We start from the raw sequence: 22,009 nt of genomic DNA, 5'->3' as shown, positions 1-22,009 counted from the left end.
TGTTAAGTACAAAAGTACTTCTGAATGTGGATATTATTGCAGAAAAAACGTACCGATATATTGAGATGTAGAAAAGTACTTAATGCAGTACTTCTGAATGTGGATATTACTGCAGAAAAAACGCACCAATGTCTTGAGATGTACTTTTTACCAAAAGTACTTTTGAATGTGGATATTACTGCACAAAAAGCATACCGGTGTCTTGAGATGTAGAAAAGTACCTCTTAATGCAGTACTTCTGAATGTGGATATTACTGGGGAAAAAGCCTACTTGATGTCTTGAGATGTAGAAAAGTACTTCCTAATGCAGTACTTCTGAATGTGGATCTTACTGTAGAAAAAGCCTACATGATGTCTTGAGATATAGAAAAATACTTCTAAATATAGTACTTCTGAATATGGATATTACTGTACAAAAAGCATGCTGATGTCTTGAGAAGTATAAAAGTACTTCTTAATGTAGTATTTCTGAATGTGATATTACTGTAGAAAAAGCCTACTTAATGTCTTGAGATTTAGAAAAGTACTTCTTAATGCAGTACTTCTGAATGTGGATATTACTGTAGAAAAAGCCTACATGATGTCTTCAGATGTAGAAAAGTACTTCTTAATGTAGTACTTCTGAATGTGGATGTTACTGTAGAAAAAGCGTACCGATCTCTTGAGATGTAGAAAAGTACTTCATAATGCAGTACTTCTGAATGTGGATATTACTGTAGAAAAAGCCTACTGATGTCTTGAGAAGTAGAAAAGTACTTCTGAAAGTGGATATTACTGTAGAAAAACACGTACTGATGTCTTGAAAAGTACTTCTGAATGTAGATATTACTGTACAATAAGCCTACTGATGTCTTGTGAAGTACAAAAGTACTTCTTAATGCAGTACTTCTGAATGTGGATATTACTGTACAATAAGCCTACTGATGTCTTGTGAAGTACAAAAGTACTTCTTAATGCAGTACTTCTGAATGTGGATATTACTGGAGAAAAAGCCTACTGATGTCTTGAGAAGTACAAAAGTACTTCTTAATGCAGTACTTCTGAATGTGGATATTACTGGAGAAAAAGCATGCTTGATGTCTTGAGAAGTAGAAAAGTACTTCTGAAAATGGATATTACTGCAGAAATAAGGTACCAATATCTTGAGATGTAGAAAAGTACTTCTTAATGCAGTAGTTCTGAATGTGGATATTACTGCAGAAAAAAACGTACCAATGTCTTGAAATGTAAAAAAGTACTTCTTAATGCAGTACTTCTGAATGTGGATATTACTGTAGAAAAAGCCGACTTGATGTCTTGAGATGTAGAAAAGTACTTTGTAATGCAGTACTTCTGAATGTAGATATCACTGTAGAAAAAGCCTACTGATGTCTTGAGAAGTAGAAAAGTACTTCTGAAAATGGATATTACTGTAGAAAAAGACATACTGATGTCTTAAAAAGCACTTCTGAATGTGGATATTACTGCAGAAAAAATATACCGATGTCTTGAGATGTAGAAAAGTACTTCTTAATGCAGTACTTCTGAATGTGGATATTACTGTAGAAAAAGCATACTGATGTCTTGAGAAGTAGAAAAGTACTCCTGAATGTGGATATTACTGCAGAAATAAGGTACCAATATCTTGAGATGTAGAAAAGTACTTCTTAATGCAGTAGTTCTGAATGTGGATATTACTGGAGAAAAAAACGTACCAATGTCTTGAAATGTAGAAAAGTACTTCTTAATGCAGTACTACAGAATGTGGATATTACTGGAGAAAAAGCCTACTTGATGTCTTGAGCTGTAGAAAAGTACTTCTTAATGCAGTACTTCTGAATGTGGATATTACTGTTGAAAAAGCATACTGTCTTGAGAAGTAGAAAAGTACTTCTGAATGTGGATATTACTGTAGAAAGATGTACTGATGTCTAGAAAAAGTACTTCTGAATGTAGATATTACTGTAAAAAAAGCCTACTGATCTGTTAAGTACAAAAGTACTTCTGAATGTGGATATTATTGCAGAAAAAACGTACCAATGTCTTGAGATGTAGAAAAGTACTTCTTAATGCAGTACTTCTGAATGTGGATATTACTGTAGAAAAAGCATACTGATGTCTTGAGAAGTAGAAAACTACTTCTGAATGTGGATATTACTGCAGAAAAAACGCACCAATGTCTTGAGATGTACTTTTTACCAAAAGTACTTTTGAATGTGGATATTACTGCACAAAAAACATACCGGTGTCTTGAGATGTAGAAAAGTACCTCTTAATGCAGTACTTCTGAATGTGGATATTACTGGAGAAAAAGCATGCAGATGTCTCGAGATGTAGAAAAGTACTTCTCAATGCAGTACTTTTGAATGTGGATATTACTGTAGAAAAAGACGTACTAATGTCTTCAAAAGTACTTCTGAATGTGGATATATTACTGTACAAAAAGCCTACTGATATCTTGAGAGGTACAAAAGTACTTCTGAATGTGGATATTACTGTACAAAAAGCATACTGATGTCTTGAGAAGTAAAAAAAAATTCTGAATGTTGATATTACTGCAGAAAAAACGCACCAATGTCTTGAGATGTACTTTTTACCAAAAGTACTTTTGAATGTGGATATTACTGCACAAAAAGCATACCGGTGTCTTGAGATGTAGAAAAGTACCTCTTAATGCAGTACTTCTGAATGTGGATATTACTGGAGAAAAAGCATGCTGATATCTTGAGAAGTAGAAAAGTACTTCTTAAGGCAGTACTTCTGAATGTGGATATTACTGTAGAAAAAGACGTACTGATGTCTTCAAAAGTACTTCTGAATGTAGATATTACTGTAGAAAAAGCCTACTGATGTCTTGAGAGGTACAAAAGTACTTCTGAATGTAGATATTACTGTACAAAAAGCCTACTGATGGCTTGAGAGTACCAAAGTACAAACCCCGTTTCCATATGAGTTGGGAAATGGTGTTAGATGTAAATATAAACTGAATAAAACGATTTGCAAATCCTTTTCAACCCATATTCAGTTGAATGCACTACAAATACAAAATATTTGATGTTCAAACTCATAAACTTTATATTTTTTTGCAAATAATAATTAACTTAGAATTTCATGGCTGCAACACGTGCCAAAGTAGTTGAGAAAGGGCATGTTCACCACTGTGTTACATCACCTTTTCTTTTAAAGGGGAACATTATCACCAGACCTATGTAAGCGTCAATATATACCTTGATGTTGCAGAAAAAAGCCCATGTTTTTTTAACCGATTTCCGAACTCCAAAAGGGTGAATTTGGCGATTGAAACGCCTTTCAATTGTTCGCTGTCGGAGCAATGACCCTTCACCCGTGACGTCACAACGGGAAAAATCCGCCATTTTCTCAAACACATTACACACACCAAGTAAAAAAACTTCTGTTATTTTCCGTTTTTTCGATTGTTTTCTGTACCTTGGAGACATTGTGCCTTTTCGGTGTGTTGTCGGGTGTAACAACACTAACAGAGACCGATTCAAGTTGACTTACGTGAAGTGTGCTAATCAGACATAATGGTCACGCCATGCTAATCGATGCAAACTTGCTATTTAGGCTAGCTGTATGTACATATTGCATCATTATGCCGATGGTAGCTGAGATAGCTGAATTAGCCTGCACACCTGTGGGATGTTCCAAATAAGTGTTTGATGAGCATTCCTCAACTTTATTAGTATTCATTGCCACCTTTCCCACTTTCTTTGTCACGTGTTGCTGGCATCAAATCCTAAAGTTAATGATTATTTGCAAAAAAAAAATGTTTATCAGTTTGAACATCAAATGTGTTGTTTTTGTAGCATATTCAACTGAATATGGGTTGAAAATGGGTAAAGCGAGAACAAATATAAAATACAAAAGTATTACAGTTTTAGGAGTTAAATGGTGGAACAAGCTCAGTGATGAGCTGAAGACATGCAATTCTTTGGTAAGGTTTAAGAAAACATTGAAAGGTGAAATAATTGAAAATTATAAAATATAGTAACAATTACTTTCATCCCATTGATTTTTGATTTATTTATTTTTTTATGTTGATGTTCCAGGCAATCTAATTTTCTGTGAAGGTATAGGATAGGCAAATATAAGCTTTGGCTTCAGCCTATTCCTTTTTTGGTCATTCTTTTTCTTTTCTTTCATGTATAAATGTGCATTATTGTATATATATAACATGTACTGTAAAACTGGTCACATACAATGGTTGATTGATTTGATTTGATTGATTATATGACCGAAATAAACTTATTTCATTCATTCATTTAAAATGATTTGCAAATCCTTGTATTCCGTTTATATTTACATCTAACACAATTTCCCAACTCATATAGAAACAGGGTTTGTACTTCTGAATGTGGATATTACTGTAGAAAAAGCATACCGATGTCTTGAGATGTAGAAAAGTACTTCTTAATGCAGTACTTCTGAATGTCGATATTACTGTAGAAAAAGCCTACTGATGTCTTGAGAAGTAGAAAAGTACTTCTGATATTGGATATTACTAAGAAAAACACGTACTGATGTCTTGAAAAGTACTTCTGAATGTAGATATTACTGTACAAAAAGCCTACTGATGTCTTGAGTAGAAAAGTACTTCCGATATTGGATATTACAAAGAAAAACACGTACTGATGTCTTGAAAAGTACTTCTGAATGTAGATATTACTGTACAAAAAGCCTACTGATGTCTTGAGAAGTAGAAAAGTACTTCTGATATTGGATATTACTAAGAAAAACACGTACTGATGTCTTGAAAAGTACTTCTGATATTGGATATTACTAAGAAAAACACGTACTGATGTCTTGAAAAGTACTTCTGATATTGGATATTACTAAGAAAAACACGTACTGATGTCTTGAAAAGTACTTCTGAATGTAGATATTACTGTACAAAAAGCCTACTGATGTCTTGAGAAGTACGAAAGTACTTCTGAATGTGGATATTCCAGCAGAAAAAGCCTACTGATGTTTTGAGATGTAGAAAAGTACTTCTGAGTGTGGATATTGCTGAAGTAAAAGCGTACTTACGATCGGTCGCTGCCACTGTGCCTGTCAAATTCCCGTTTCCCTCTGGAGTCAAAGCCGTCGCTGCGACCCATGCCGCGCCCTCTGCCCCCTCGTGCTCCCCGGCCGCCGCCACGCCCTCTCATTGGCCGGTCGCCAACTGGTCTGAGGGTGGAAATCACAAATGAGAACTGGTCCAGGTGGATTCTTCTGGGAAGGGGAGCCTACTTCTCCACAGAGAACTCTCCGCCCTCAGGCTTGTCGCTGGCGTCGGTGGGGGGTCGTTCGAAGCGGCGGGGTGGTGGCCGCCTGTCCATCGGCCGTCTGTCTGCGGGGAAACGTCCATCTCCCTGTTGGCCGCCCTGGGGTCTCGAACCCTCGCCCTCTGGCCTGCGGCCCATTCTCCTCACGCCGGGGCCTAAGGATGACATCACATTTGACTGCCACAAATCTATTTATTCAAACAACGCAGTAACCCTTTATTTCATTGGTTGCGGGCCTCTTACAACAACAAACGCTTCCGTTCCAATTTTGACCATTTGATTCAGCACCAATTGACTAAAATTGCTAACAAAACCCTGGATAGTTCAAATTGCTGCAAGATGCAGATGTTGAAAAAGTAGCATTACTTGAATAACAATGTTCAATCACGTTATTGTCAATTTTTAAACACTAACTTGTGACAAATATTTATTTTTGCTTACCTTGCAAGTAATACTCTCCCTTGTTTTAGCCTATGGCCCTTGGTTTTAGCTCCCATGATATATCAGGGTTTCCCCTTAGTGCAAGTGAATGTGGCACGCAGCCACGCCATTTTGTTACCAGCACACCTTGAAAATAAGGGCATCTTTTTTTTTTTTTTACTTGAAAACTAAATATATTGTAGCCCTTGAAGGAAATGTTTTCACCTTTATTACCAATCTTATGATAACAACCAACAGCACAATTCTAAAAGGTTTTAGCTCCCATGAAAACACTTTTGTCTCCTCAAGTCTTTGCATCCCTCGACACACAACACTTCCTCATTCTCCGCCAATCACCTTTCAGGAACGTACGGTGTGTTTGCAAACGTGGGGAAAACTGACATCAAGCCCAAACTCTAACTTACAATAATAATAATTATACAATATCATGCCCTAATAATACCCTACTGTGCAATACTACCCTTCGAGTGCAACACGTCCGACACTGTTTGCTATTTATTACTTCGGGACTCTTGTCTTGTTCTGTATATTGTACAGTATTTTGTAGTTCTATAGTGTTTTGTATATTGTACAGGATTGCTTATTATTTTTATTGGATAGTAGTCTGTTTATTTCAACTGTCAGTTTTACCTCTTGTGTTATTTCCCCCCATATTTGTTCCCACTACCGCACCTTAAGTTGGAGTCCTTAATCTCGTTATATGCAAATATAATGACAATAAATTCCATTCTATTCTAAACCACAGGAACATGAAACATTAGCTGGTCATTATACTATGAATTGATGTATGTATAGCCTACTATTTAAGCACTATTGACAAGTGATGTACCGGAAAAAGATTTTGATCACCCGAAAACGGGTGTTGACGAAACACACGGCACTGTCTGAAGCGTTGTCAGCATGTCTGTGATGTGGACGAGCGGCGTGGTATATTGCAGACGTACAAAATGTGTCAACATTAAGAAGACAGTGGCAGCTTTTTAAAAAGAGAAAGGGAAACTAGAGCAACAGCGCCAAGCAAGTATGATGTCGTGCTTGCTGCAGTGCTCTTTGGTCAGGGGTCGTGGAGGGACAGATGTAGAGTCTCCAAACATGACTACATTCTATAATAACGCCAGAAGATGATGCTAAATGTGTTGCTAGTTTAACCCTTGTGTAATGTTCATATTGTTCAGCCACTTTTATGCTAAAATACTGAGCAGATGTTCACGTTATCCCAATAAACATCCGTTCAGTATTTTAACATAAAAGTGTTTGATTGTGAGGCATTAAAAGCCACGAAATGCAACGGGTCCATCAGACCCACAAACGCTGGTTGAGTAACAACAATATGAACGTTGCACGGAAAATTTCTCTGCCCGTTTCTGCATCCCACAGGGATTCTTCTTTTGTGTTTCTGCACCTGTGGTTCCCACACAAGGTTGCAACATTGTTTGTCAACACAGTCTGCTCTCATTTTCTCGCACATTTGACAGTTTGATGTTCTGCGTACCTACATTCTGTCTTCCTCCTGTCTAGGCCTGCTGTGTTTGTGTGTGTGGAAATCGTCGCTTTCTCGGTCCGAATAGCTCTTGCTGCTGGAGGCTATGATTATAAACAACGTGAGGAGCCCTACAACCGGTGACATCACACGCTCATCCTCTGCTACTTCCAGTAAAGGCAAGGCTTTTTTATTAGCAACCAAAAGTTGCAAACTTTATCGTCGATGTTCTCTACTAAATCATTTCAGCAAAAATATGGCAATATCGCAAAATGATCAAGTATGACACATAGAATGGACCCGCTATCCCCGTTTATATAATAAAATCTCATTTCAGTAGGCCTTTAAGTTCATGAATCCAGATGGATCTTCATTACAATCCCAAAAGAGGGCACTTTAAGTTGATGATCACTTCTATGTGCAGAAATCTTTATTTATAATTGAATCACTTGTTTATTTTTCAACAAATGTTTGTTATATCTTTTTTTGCAAAATTGTTTAAGAAAGACCACTACAAATGAGCAATATTTTGCACTTTCATACAATTTAATAAATCAGAAGCTGACGACAATAGTGCTGTATTTTACAACTTTATCTCTTTTTTTCAACCAAAAATGCTTTACTCTGATTAGGGGGTACTTGAATTAAAAAAATGTTCACAGGGGGTACATCACTGAAAAAAGGTTGAGAACCACTGGCTTAGATGATTGATATGCTTTATTCATCTTTAAAGTATCTAACTTTACACTTCATACAGAGTAAGTAGCATGTTCTAAAATCCATATAGCATAGGGTTGCAGCGATGTTAGGTTTCCATGGTAGTGAGTCCCTGGTATACTCACAATGTCCCCAATTTTAAAAAACAACACGGTGGGCGCTCCTTCGTTGGTGTTCAACGGCTTCTTCTTCCGGGTCGGCGGACATTTTTTTTCTTCCGGTTGGCGGACTGGGTATCGAAACTAGGAATCGGAATTTAAACTTTTGAACGATACCAGGAGAATCGGAAAGTTAGTCCCGGTCCCAATCGATACTCGATACCCAACCCTATCACTAATCATTGTCTCCATGTTGACAAAGTTTCTCACAGATATCATCCCTGCAGGACGAGGAGTAGCTAAACATGCTTCACTACTGTAGCTCACCGGCGTCACAATGTAAACAAATGCCATGGATGGATCTATACCTGACATCCACTGTAATGATACCAAGTACAAGAGCGTATCTAGTCGATACTACTACGATTACAATTGTTTGTTGTCAAAAATGTATATTATGTTCATAAACTCAGGAAATACATCCCAGGGCACATGAGGACTTAAATTATGACCAATGTATAATCCTGTAACTACTTGGTATCGGATTGATACCCAAATTTGTGTTATCATCCAAAACTAATGTAAAGTATCAAAGAAGAGAAGAATAAGCGATTATTACATTTGAACAGAAGTGTAGATAGAACATCCATCCATCCATTTTCTACCGCTTATTCTCTTTGGGGTCGCTGGTGCCTATCTCAGCTACAATCAGGCGGAAGGCGGTGTGCACCCTGGACAAGTCGCCACCTCATCGTAGGACCAACACGGATAGACAGACACCATGTTAAAAGAAAAAGTAAGCAGTTACAGTATATGAACAAGTAGATTAATAATCAATTTTCTACTACTTGTCCTTAATAATGTTGACACAATAATAGAAAATGACAACTCAGTGGCCTCGTTGTTAGAGTGTTCGCCCTGAGATGGGTACGTTGTGAGTTCAAACCCTGGCTGAGTCGTACCAAAGTCTATAAAAAAATGGGACCTGGTACCTCCCTGCTTGGCACTCAGCATCAAAAGTTGGAATTGGGGGTTAAATTACCAAAAATGATCCCTAGGTGCGGCCACTGCTGCTGCTCACTGCTCCCCTCATCTCCCAGGGGGTGATCAAGGATGACGGGTCAAATAGTTTCGCCACACCTAGTGTGTGTGTGACTATCATTGGTACTTTAACTTAACATGTTGCTGCATATGTCAGCAGACTAATTAGGAGTCTTTCTTTGTTTACTTACTACTAAAAGTCAAGTTGTCTAGCTTGTTCACTATTTTATTTAACAAAACAATTGTAATAATAAACATGTTTCATGTACCCTAAGATTTTTTTGTTAAAATAAAGCCAGTAATGGCATTTTTTGGGCTCCCCATTGTTTACAAAAGTATCAAAAAGTATAGAAATACATTTTGGTACCGATACCAAATATTGGTACATCGGATATACAACAATACCATCAAATTCAACATGTAATAAGGTAAGATCGTGTTTGCTGTGGTAACTTGCTACAAAACATTCCATGATCTATTATTGTCAGTTGTAAATCAGGACTCAAAATCGAATCTGATCGGGTATTCCTAAGTGACACTGTGATACATACCAATATTGACTCACATATAATTAATACTTTGACCCATATCATGCAGGTTTGTGATAGTGCGCCAACAAAGAATGATGATATCATTCTAAGTGACAATTTGACTGCATGGCTAACAAACATGGCGGTTTTCCAAGATGGTGCGGACTGGTGTGCTGCTGGGGTGTGTGCAGGACGACGTGATCATGACTGACAAGCAGAGAGTCGTCCTCCTTACAGAAATAGACCCATGTAGCAGCTGTGCGGCACACAGGAGCACCTGTTCCATCTCCTCTGAGGTCAGCACGCTCACATTTACACTCACTGCCAAACGGCTTCACCACACTCTGCCCTCGCCAATCCCCACCGCCTTCTGGTGCGGCTTTGTCTACCTCACCACATTTGTCGCCTTTCAAAGTGTAGAACACCATCCGCCTTGAAGAGGGAGTATTTTATTTTGAAAGGTAACAACATACTTTTAGTGTTGCTTGTCCAACCCTAGCAGTTTACCAAAATGTAATGGATTTACTGCAGCGTCAGCAAAAATAGGAGTGCTGTGTATATTTAGCACTGGAATGCGGAACGGCTGCGGCGTGACGTTCCTCGGCCGCGACGACTTGAAGAAAAGCGGAAAGAGTACGCTGGCGTGCGTGAGCTGGTCCACGGCACTTACGCAAATCGTGAATTATTCATGCACGCCTGCTAATTACAACCAACAGTTTCATGCGCCAGAGCACATCTTTTACACGTGCTAATTACCACCACCATTTATACATGCACTAAAGCACACCTTTTACATGTGCTAATCAGGACCAACACAGTACTCATGCTCTGTGTAATTAAAGCATACTTTATACGTGCAAATCAGGACCAACAGTTTCATTCCCTAAAGCCCACCTTTTACAAGTGCTAATCAAGACCAACACAGTACTCATGCACTTTGTTATTAAAGCACACCTTTTATACGTGAAAATCAGGACCAACAGTTTCATTCACTAAAGCACACCTTTTATAAGCGCTAATCAGGACCAACGGTTAATCATATGCTAAAGCACACATTTTACACATGCTAAGCAGGACCAACACTATATTTAAATACACCTTTTATACGTGCTAATCAGGACCAACAGTTATTCATGCACCAAAGCACACCTTTTATACGTGCTAATCAGGACCAACAGTTATTCATGCACCAAAGCACACGTTTTACATGTGCTAATTAGGACCAACACAGTACTCATGCACGGCGTTATTACAGCACACCTTTTACACGCGCTAATCAGAACCAACAGTTACTCCCGCACAAGGTTATTAAAGCACACCTTTTATACCAGCTAATCAGGACCAACACAGTACTCATACACAACTTTATTAAAGCACATCTTTTACACGTGCTAATCAGGACCAACATTTATTCATGCACTAACGCCCACATTTTGCACGTGCTAATCAGGACCAACACAGTACTCATCCACAACTTTATTAAAGCACACCTTTTACAGTGCTAATCAGGACCAACACAGTACTCATCCACAACTTTATTAAAGCACACCTTTTTACACATGCTAATCAGGACCAACACAGTTTACGTGCACAATTGGAACAATGTCTTTGGGTGACTTTCCCAAAGCTACACATCAACTGAAACTACATTTCTGACTAAATAAACATGGTTGTGGGCCTTCTAAGTAGTTGTATTCTTCTGGGCCAAATCCATTCCTCTTATGATTGTAAGAAAAACATTTTTCAATTTGACATCAAATCTTCACGGTATTCTATCTTTTAATGAATTATATATGTCACAAGAACTACAGATTTCCCCAATTAAAAAAACAGCCAAAAACTACACTCAACTTGTGATCAAACACAAAAAAAATCCTAGTAAAGTTAAATAAGTTGTTGTTTACATTAAATATTATGAAATATTTTAGAAAATATCGACATCAAAGAAAACCTTATTTTTCCGGGCTATAAGTCGCAGTTTTTCTCAGTTTGGCCGGGGGTGCGACTTATGTGTGAAATTATTAACACAATACCATAAAATGTCAAATATTATTTATCTCATTCACGTAAGAGACTAGACGTCTAAGATTTCATGGGATTTATCGATTAGGAGTGACAGATAGTTTGGTAAAGGTATAGCATGTTCTATATGTTAGTTATTTGAATGACTCTTACCATAATATGTTACGTTAACATACCAGGCACCTTCTCGGTTGGTTATTTACTCGTCATATAACACACTTATTCAGCTTGTTGTTCACTATTCTTTTTTTTTAAATTGCCTTTCAAATGTCTATTCTTGGTGTTGGGTTTTATCAAATAAATTTCCCCCAAAAAATGCGACTTATACTCCAGTGCGACTTATATATGTTGTTTTTTTCTTGTTTATTATGCATTTTCGGCAGGTGCAATTTATACTCCGGACCGACTTATACTCCGAAAAATACGGTAAGCAGAATGTGCACATCGAGGGTTATAAGGTCAAAGGTGACTCGTTTTGGGTTCTGACCCAAAATATTGGTAAACCCTGTAAAAAATGGAACATATCAGCTAAATATATCTAAAAAAGAATTGAATACATTGATATTGATGCTTTTATTTGAACAAGTGGGTTTATTCTTACCGTTATACATGTTAGGTCCCAACAATCCCTTTAATAAAAGTGAAATAAAACATAAAATGAGGGTACTGCATGGGGCACTTTGGGTTTTGCCCCACTATTTTGGGACCTAAACATGCGTGGTGTGCGTTTAAAACAATTAAAACTAGACAAATGTCCTACTTTTTAAAAGCGAGAGATTAAAAGACAGGTGGAGTAGTTTGGGTCACATGAGGGTACTGCATGGGGCACTTTGGGTTGTGCCCCACCGTTTGGAAACCTATACACACATATTGTGTATTTAAAACAATAAAAACTGACAAATGTCCTACAGTTTGGGTCACATGAGTGTACTGCATGGGGCACTTTGAGTTGTGCCCCACCGTTTGGAGAGCTGTACACACGTGTTGTGCGTTTAAATTAATAAAAACTAGACAAATGTCCTACTTTGTAAGTGTGAAAGATTGAAAGACAGGCGAAATAGTTTGCGGGTACAGTATGGGGCTGTTTAGCTTGTGCCCCGCCGGTTGAAAACCTATACACTCGAGTTGTGTATTTAAAACAATAAAAACGGACAAATGTCCTACAGTTTGGGTCACATGAGGGTACTGCATGGGGCACTATGAGTTGTGCCCCACCGTTTGGAGAGCTGTACACCCGTGTCGTGCGTTTAAAATAAAAACTAGATACACGCCCCAATTTTAGGAGAGGGATTAAAAGACAGGTGGAGTGGTCTGGGTCACATGAGGGTACTGCATGGGGTACTTTGGGTTGTGTCCCCAAAAACACTCATGTTGTGTAGTTAGAACAATACAAACCACGCAACGTCCTACTTTATAAGTGTGAAAGATTAAAATACAGGTGTAGTAGTTTGACGTCCCACTGGGATGAGTTTTTCTTTGCCCTTATGTGGGCTCTGTACCGCGGGTTTCGTTGTGGCTTGTGCAGCTTTTTGAGACACTTGTGATTTAGGGTTATATATATAAACATTGATTGAGTGATTGATTTAAGTAGTTTGAGTGTGAAAGATGAAAAGACAGGTGAAGTAGTTTGAGGGTACTGCATGGGGTACTTCAAGTTGTGCCCCACCGTTTGTGGAGACCTAAACACTTGTGTTGTGCAGTTAAAACAATACAAACTACACAAACGTCCTACTTTATAAGTGTGAAAGATTAAATATCTAATCTAAAAAAAATATTTAAAAAAAAAAAAAATTCCTGAAGGAACTCTCCTGACGGAATAAATAAAGTACTATCAAATCTAATCTAAAATACAGGTGTAGTAGTTTGAAGTCCCTCTGGGATGAGTTTTTCTTTGCCCTTATGTGGGCTCTGTACCGCAGATGTCGTTGTGGCTTGTGCAGCTTTTTGAGAAACTTGTGACTTAGGGCATTAGATAGATGGATAGTACTTTATTGATTCCTTCAGGAAAATTAAAATTCCAGCAGCAGTGTACAGAGTTGAGATCAATTTAAATAAAAGTAAAAAGTAAATAATGGGGGTTGAAATGGAAACAAAATAGAGAAATATTACAATAAGAATAAAAACTAAAAAGCAACAATGGGAATACAAATATAACAGTAAAATAAGATTTTAACAAGAGAAAGTAGGCAGTAGTGACCATGTTATAAAAACATATTGCACTGTTATTGTTTTGCATCCCCTGTCATCCTCGCCCCCCGCCCCAGAGAGGAGTTGTACAGTCTAATGGCGTGTGGGACAAAGGAGTTTTTGAGTCTATTAGTCCTGCACTTGGGATGAAGCAGTCTAGCACTGAACAGGTTCCTCTGGCTACTGATAACACTATGCAGAGGGTGACTGGCATCATCCAGGATGCTCACTAGTTTGTCAACAGTCCTCTTCTCTGCCACCGTCACCAGTGTGTCCAGTTTCATTCCGATTGTAGAACCGGCCCGCCTGATTAGTTTCTCAAGTCTGGAGCTGTCCTTCTTAGATGTACTGCCCCCCCAGCACACTACCATGTAGAACAGAACACTGGCAACCACAGACTGGTAGTACATCCACAGGAGTTTTTTGCAGATGTTGAAGGAATGCAGTCTCCTGAGGAAGTACAGCCTGCTCTGTCCTTTCTTGTACTGGTGGTCCATGTTAACAGTCCAGTCCAGCTTATTGTCCACCCAAACCCCGAGGTACTTGAATGAGTCCACGGTCTGTACCTCAACTCCCTCGATCACAATAGGCTGTGAGCCTAATTTTGTGAGCCTAAATTATACATTGATTGAGTGATTGATTTAAGTAGTTTGAGTGTGAAAGATTAAAAGACAGGTGAACTAGTTTGAGGGTACTGCATGGGGCACTTTGGGTTGTGCCCCACCGTTTGGAGACCTAAACACTTGTGTTGTACATTTACAACAATAATAACTAGACAGGTGTCCTACTTTTTAAGTGTGAAAGTTTAAAGTACAACTGTAGCAGTTCGATGGTACAGCATGGGGCATTTTGGGTTGTGCCCCACCATTTGGAGACCTAAACACGTGTGTTGTGTTTTTAAAATAAAAACTGATAAATGTCCTACTTCATGAGTGTGAAAAATTAAAAGACAGGTGAAGTAGTGTGAGGGTACAGCATGGGGCACTTTGGGTTGTGCCCCATCGTTTGGAGACCTATACACTTGTGCTATGTATTTAAAACAATAAAAACTGACAAATCTCCTGCAGTTTGGGTCACGTGAGGGTACTGCATGGGGCACTAGGAGTTGTGCCCCACCGTTTGGAGACCTGTACACCCGTGTCGGGCATTTAAAATAATAAAAACTAGACACGTCCTACTTTTAGGCGAGGGATTAAACGACAGGTGGAGTGGTCTGGGTCACATGAGGGTACTGCATGGGCTACTTTGGGTTGTGCCCCACTATTTGGAGACCTAAACACTCGTGTCGTGTAGTTAAAACAATACAAACTACACAAACGCCCCACCTTATAAGTGTGAAAGATTAAAATACAGGTGTAGTAGTTTGACGTCCCACTGGGATGAGTTTTTCTTTGCCCTTATGTGGGCTCTGTACCGCGGATGTCGTAGCTTCTGCAGCTTTTTGAGACACTTGTGATTTAGGGCTATATAAATAAACATTGATTGAGTGATAGGTGAAGTAGTTTGAGGGTACTGCATGGGGCACTTCAAGTTGTGCCCTACCTTTTGGAGACCTAAACACTTGTGTTGTGTAGTTAAAACAATACAAACTACACAAATGTCCTACTTTATAACTGTGAAAGATTAAATATCTAATATAAAAAAAAATAAAAATAAAATTTTTTATTTTCCTGAAGGAACTCTCCTGACGGAGACTAATCTAAAATACAGGTGTAGTAGTTTGACGTCCCACTGGGATGAGTTTTTCTTTGTCCTTATGTGGGCTCTGTACCGCGGGTGTCGTTGTGGCTTGTGCAGCTTTTTGAGACACTTGTGATTTAGGGCTATATAAATAAACATTGATTGAGTGATTGATTTAAAGGCCTACTGAAACCCACTACTACCCACCACACAGTCTGATAGTTTATATATCAATGATGAAATATTAACATTGCAACATATGCCAATACGGCCTTTTTAGTTTACTAAGTTGTAATTTTAAATTTCCAGGGAGTTTCATCTTGAAAACGTTGTGTAATGATGACGTGTACGCAAGACGTCATGGGTTTTTAGGAAGTATGAGCGCTGCACACACACACAGCTAAAAGTCGTCTGCTTTAACGGCATAATTACACAGTATATTGGAGAACTATGTTGCTAAATCTTTTGCAATTTGTTCAATTAATATTGGAGAAGTCAAAGTAGCAAGATGGAGTTGGGAAGCTTTGGCCTTTAGCCACACAAACACACGGTGATTCCTTGTTTAAAATTCCTGGAGGTGAAAATTTAATATGGATCAGAGCGCGGTCAAACCAACATGAAACACGACGGATGTCAACCAGCAGGTTTCTGTGAGAAAATTGTGGTTAAAAAGTCGCTTCTTACCGGAGAAAAGCTGAGCTTGCTCCATCCATAGCTGCCGTCGACTCACCTGAGACACTGCGCGTCAAGACACCCGTGGAGACACCCTTCCGACTATCAGGTACTATTTAACGCACTAAAACACTAGCAACACAATAGAAAGATAAAGGATTTCCCAGAATTGACCTAGTAAATGTGTCTAAAAACATCGGAATCCGTCCCAATGCAATCGCGTTTTTTTTTTATAACTTTTTTTTCTTTCTAGTCCGTCGCTATCAAATCCTCAAACAGCAATCTTTCATCCTCGATCAAATTAATGGGGAAAATTGTCCTTTTCTCTGTCCGAATAGCGCTTTTTGTTGGAGGCTCCCATTAAAATCAAAGTGAATATGTGAGGAGCCCCCACACCTGCGACGTCATCATCTGTCACTTGTGTCTTAGCACCGAAAGTTGCAAACTTTATCGTGGATGTTCTCTACTAAATCCTTTCAGCAAAAATATGGCAATATCGCGAAATGATGAAGTATGACACATAGAATGGACCTGCTATCCCCATTTAAATAAGAAAATCTAATTTCAGTAGGCCTTTAAGTAGTTTGAGAGTGAAAGATTAAAAGACTGGTGAAGTAGTTTGAGGGTACTGCATGGGGCACTTTTGGTTGTGCCCCACCGTTTGGAGACCTAAACACTTGTGTTGTACATTTACAACAATAATATCTAGACGAGTGTCCTACTTTTTAAGAGTGAAAGTTTAAAGTACAGCTGTAGTAGTTTGATGGTACACCATGGGGCACTTTTGGTTGTGCCCCACCATTTGGAGACCTAAACACTTGTGTTGTACATTTACAACAATAATATCTAGACGAGAGTCCTACTTTTTAAGAGTGAAAGTTTAAAGTACAGCTGTAGTAGTTTGATGGTACACCATGGGGCACTTTTGGTTGTGCCCCACCGTTTGGAGACCTAAACACTTGTGTTGTACATTTACAACAATAATATTTAGACGTGTGTCCTACTTTTTAAGAGTGAAAGTTTAAAGTACAGTTGTAGTAGTTTAAAGGTACACCATGGGGCACTTTTGGTTGTGCCCCACCGTTTGGAGACCTAAACACTTGTGTTGTACATTTACAACTATAATATCTAGACGAGTGTCCTACTTTTTAAGAGTGAAAGTTTAAAGTACAGCTGTAGTAGTTTGATGGTACACCATGGGGCACTTTTGGTTGTGCCCCACCGTTTGGAGACCTAAACACTTGTGTTGTACATTTACAACAATAATATCTAGACGAGTGTCCTACTTTTTAAGAGTGAAAGTTTAAAGTACAGCTGTAGTAGTTTGATGGTATACCATGGGGCACTTTTGGTTGTGCCCCAGCGTTTGGAGACCTAAACACTTGTGTTGTACATTTACAGCAATAATATCTAGACGAGTGTCCTACTTTTTAGGAGTGAAAGTTTAAAGTACAGCTGTAGTAGTTTGATGGTACACCGTGGGGCACTTCAAGTTGTGCCCCACCGTTTGGAGACCTAAACACTTGTGTTGTACATTTACAACAATAATATCTAGACGAGTGTCCTACTTTTTAAGAGTGAAAGTTTAAAGTACAGCTGTAGTAGTTTGATGGTACACCATGGGGCACTTCAAGTTGTGCCCCACCGTTTGGAGACCTAAACACTTGTGTTGTACATTTACAACAATAATATCTAGACGAGTGTCCTACTTTTTAAGAGTGAAAGTTTAAAGTACAGCTGTAGTAGTTTGATGGTACACCATGGGGCACTTTTGGTTGTGCCCCACCGTTTGGAGACCAAAACACTTGTGTTGTACATTTACAACAATAATATCTAGACGAGTGTCCTACTTTTTAAGAGTGAAAGTTTAAAGTACAGTTGTAGTAGCTTGATGGTACACCATGGGGCACTTCAAGTTGTGCCCAACCGTTTGGAGACCTAAACACTTGTGTTGTACATTTACAACAATAATATCCAGACGAGTGTCCTACTTTTTAAGAGTGAAAGTTTAAAGTACAGCTGTAGTAGTTTGATGGTACACCATGGGGCACTTCAAGTTGTGCCCCAACGTTTGGAGACCTAAACACTTGTGTTGTACATTTACAACAATAATATCTAGACGAGTGTCCTACTTTTTAAGAGTGAAAGTTTAAAGTACAGCTGTAGTAGTTTGATGGTACACCATGGGGCACTTCAAGTTGTGCCCCACCGTTTGGAGACCTAAACACTTGTTGTACATTTACAACAATAATATCTAGACGAGTGTCCTACTTTTTAAGAGTGGAAGTTTAAAGTACAGCTGTAGTAGTTTGATGGTACACCATGGGGCACTTCAAGTTGTGCCCCACCGTTTGGAGACCTAAACACTTGTGTTGTACATTTACAACAATAATATCTAGACGAGTGTCCTACTTTATAAGCGTGAAAGTTTTAAGTACAGCTGTAGTAGTTTGATGGTACACCATGGGGCACTTCAAGTTGTGCCCCACCGTTTGGAGACCTAAACACTTGTGTTGTACATTTACAACAATAATATCTAGACGAGTGTCCTACTTTTTAAGAGTGAAAGTTTAAAGTACAGCTGTAATAGTTTGATGGTACACCATGGGGCACTTTTGGTTGTGCCCCACCGTTTGGAGACCTAAACACTTGTGTTGTACATTTACAACAATAATATCTAGATGAGTGTCCTACTTTTTAAGAGTGAAAGTTTAAAGTACAGCTGTAGTAGCTTGATGGTACACCATGGGGCACTTTTGGTTGTGCCCCACCGTTTGAAGACCCGCATGCTCGTGTGAAAGAAGCACGAGGTTCGCGCCTCTGTTGACAAGCTGCTCTCCAAAGTGACTTCGTGCTCGCCCACATCGGCCACTTTAATTCTCCCACGGTCACGCGTGTTTTGTGCAGGTTATTAACACGCAACGTGAGCTGGCTAACTAGTTAGCGCGGCTAATGACGAGGAGCAAGCCGTAGAAGAGTCAAGTGTGGGCCGTGGGCAGCCAGGAGGACTCCCACAAAGCAGTTTGTGACGTTATGCGAGAAGCCCACTTGGCGGGGATAAAAGCGTGTTTTGGGCGGCCATTGTTCCACGGAGAGGCAGCCATGCCGTCACCGCGGCTCGACGCGCGTTGCTAGCAGGCTATGAGCTAACATTTAGTCCGAAAGGAGGCTTTAAAAGACGAATATGCTCACCATCCTTCTTGAGCGGGGCCGGCGTCTGCGTCTCCTCCTTCTTGTCCCCCAGCGGGGTTTTCCTTTCCTTCTGGGACTCCTTTTTGGGCTGTCTGCTGACCGGCGCTGCGGGCTTGGCGGCGCCAGCAGCGGCAGCCTCCTTCTTCTTCTTCTCGGCCTGCTTGATCAGCTCAAACGGGTCCGATTCATCGTCCAATAACTGGTCGTATCGGTTGGTTACGGCGATGCCGAAACCTTCTTGCATTTGTCCGGGCATGATGGCGCCCCTTCAGCAGGATGTTCCTCCGATTCTATGAGGCTCGGTGCGAACACTTCGCTCGGTGAAGCCACAAGATGGCTGGGAAAAGGAGGTGCTTCTCTTCCGGCGCGATACACATCCGTGAACTTCCGACAGCGTGGATGGGGTTTGTAGTCTTGAGGACGCCCCTAGCAATGGCAAACACGCATGTCACAACTACATTACCCACAATGCCACAGAAGTCATGCATTTCAAACACTGCTCTTGTTTGCAGTCACTAAGAAACTCGTCACACCTTTTATTTGCAACTTTCGACTCTAAACTGTTTTACACACTAGCCAACACGCTACTCATGACGATATTGATGCAAACATGTTTACAAAACATTGTGTTATTATTTAGTCATTTATTTCTGTCAGATTTGATAAATACGCAATTTAGAAGCCCTATTAGAAGTCGGTAACCTTCAAACACATTGATTAATGATGATTTTATTATAAGTTTTAATTTTATATATATATATGTATATATATAATATAATATTTTAGTAATGTTTTAGTATGATCAATAGATTACTGTTTGTATTGTGCTAACAGTTACAATATACGCATTGTCATATTTAGTAGTTTGTTGTCCAAAAACTGTTTAATAAATGTTTATTAGCATTAGTTATGTACATAAACAAAGGTTACAACTACTGTATATAAATTAAGTAAAATTACAATTAAATATAACCTGTACACAGAGAACAATATACTGCATATTACAGAAGTATATATATATATATATATATATATATATATATATATATATATATATATATATATCCAAATACATGCACCTGGGGATAGGTTGATTGGCAACACTAAATGGTCCTTAGTGTGTGAATGTGAGTGTGAATGTTGTCTGTCTATCTGTGTTGGCCCTGCGATGAGGTGGCGACTTGTCCAGGGTGAACTCCGCCTTCCGCCCGATTGTAGCTGAGATAGGCACCAGCGCCACCCGCGACCCCACAGGGGAATAAGCGGTAGAAAATGGATGGATGGATGTATATATATGTATATGTATATATGTATATGTATATATGTATATGTAAATGTGTATATATATATATATATAGATATATATATATATATATATATATATATATATATATATATATAGATAGATAGATAGATAGATGGATAGTACTTTATTGATTCCTTCAGGTGAGTTCCTTCAGGAAAATTAAAATTCCAGCAGCAGTGTACAGAGTTGAGATCAATTTAAAGAAAAAAGTAAAAAGTAAATAATGGGGGTTTAAAAGGAAACAAAATAGAGAAATATTACAAAAAGAATAAAAACAATGGGAATAACAATATAACAGTAAACATATATATATGTATATATATAATTGAATTAAATTTTTTTATTTATTGAATTACATTTATATAGCGCTTTTTCTCAAGTGACTCAAAGCGCTTTACATAGTGATACCCAATATCTAAGTTACATTTAAACCAGTGTGGGTGGCACTGGGAGCAGGTGGGTAAAGTGTCTTGCCCAAGGACACAACGGCAGTGACTAAGATGGCACACGCGGGAATCGAACCTGCAACCCTCAAGTTGCTGGCACGGCCACTCTACCAACCGAGCTATGCTATATATATATATATATATATATATATATATATATATATATATATATTGTATATATGTGTGTGTGTGTGTGTGTGTATCTATACCAGGGGTCGGGAACCTTTTTGGCTGAGAGAGCCATACAAGCCAAATATTTTCAAAAGTATTTCCGTGAGAGCCATGAATATATATATTTTTTTAACACTGAATACAACTAAATGCGTGCATTTTTAAGTAAGACCAACATTTTTAGAATATAATAATTTTCTTATTCTTTTTAATAACATTGTTATTCTGAAGCTAACCAACAATAGATCCAATAATTCTTACCGTTAATGCGACTTCTTGAACAGGTGCGATAGAAACCAGATGAATGGATTAAAATGCATGAGAATGTTTTATATTTTGAACGTTATTTTTGCCCCTTATTACCAGCGGAATTATTCATTACTTATCGTGTTAAGCAATGTCAGCTAAGATGTATCTGAGAGCCAGACGCAGTCATCAAAAGAGCCACATCTGGCTCTAGAGCCATAGTTTCCCTACCCCTGACCTATACATATATACATATATGTGCATCTATACATATATACATATATGTGTATCTATAAATATATACATACGTATCTATACATATATACATATATATGTATCTATACATATATACATATATATGTATCTATACATATATACATAAATGTGTATCCATACATATATACATATATGTGTATCTATACATATATATGTATCCATACATATATATGTATCTATACATATATACATATTTCTGTACTATGCAGTATATTGTTATCTGCATTCAGAGAACAT

The 22,009-nt window shown here is 38.5% G+C and overlaps 1 protein-coding gene across 2 annotated transcripts in view; it reads right to left on the bottom strand.

The window, feature by feature from the left end:
- LOC133543875 (SERPINE1 mRNA-binding protein 1-like) overlaps positions 1-19,702 on the bottom strand; it is a 31,375-nt gene extending 11,673 nt beyond the window's left edge. Inside the window, exons 1-3 of one of the 2 annotated variants that reach the window (XM_061888747.1) lie at positions 19,328-19,702; positions 5,233-5,422; positions 5,029-5,169 (exon numbers count right to left, since the gene is read on the bottom strand). In XM_061888747.1, coding sequence (XP_061744731.1) covers positions 5,029-5,169; positions 5,233-5,422; positions 19,328-19,583 — 587 coding nt within the window. In that variant the 5' untranslated portion in view covers positions 19,584-19,702. The remainder of the gene's footprint in view (positions 1-5,028; positions 5,170-5,232; positions 5,423-19,327) is intronic. The other variant, XM_061888748.1, reaches the window with a different exon arrangement.
- Positions 19,703-22,009: the final 2,307 nt, after the last annotated feature.

The sequence above is a fragment of the Nerophis ophidion genome, linkage group LG26 (assembly GCF_033978795.1).
Source record: "Nerophis ophidion isolate RoL-2023_Sa linkage group LG26, RoL_Noph_v1.0, whole genome shotgun sequence".
Taxonomy (NCBI): domain Eukaryota; kingdom Metazoa; phylum Chordata; class Actinopteri; order Syngnathiformes; family Syngnathidae; genus Nerophis; species Nerophis ophidion.
Note: the sequence above shows the minus strand (reverse complement) of the source record. Positions and strands in the feature narration are given on the sequence as shown.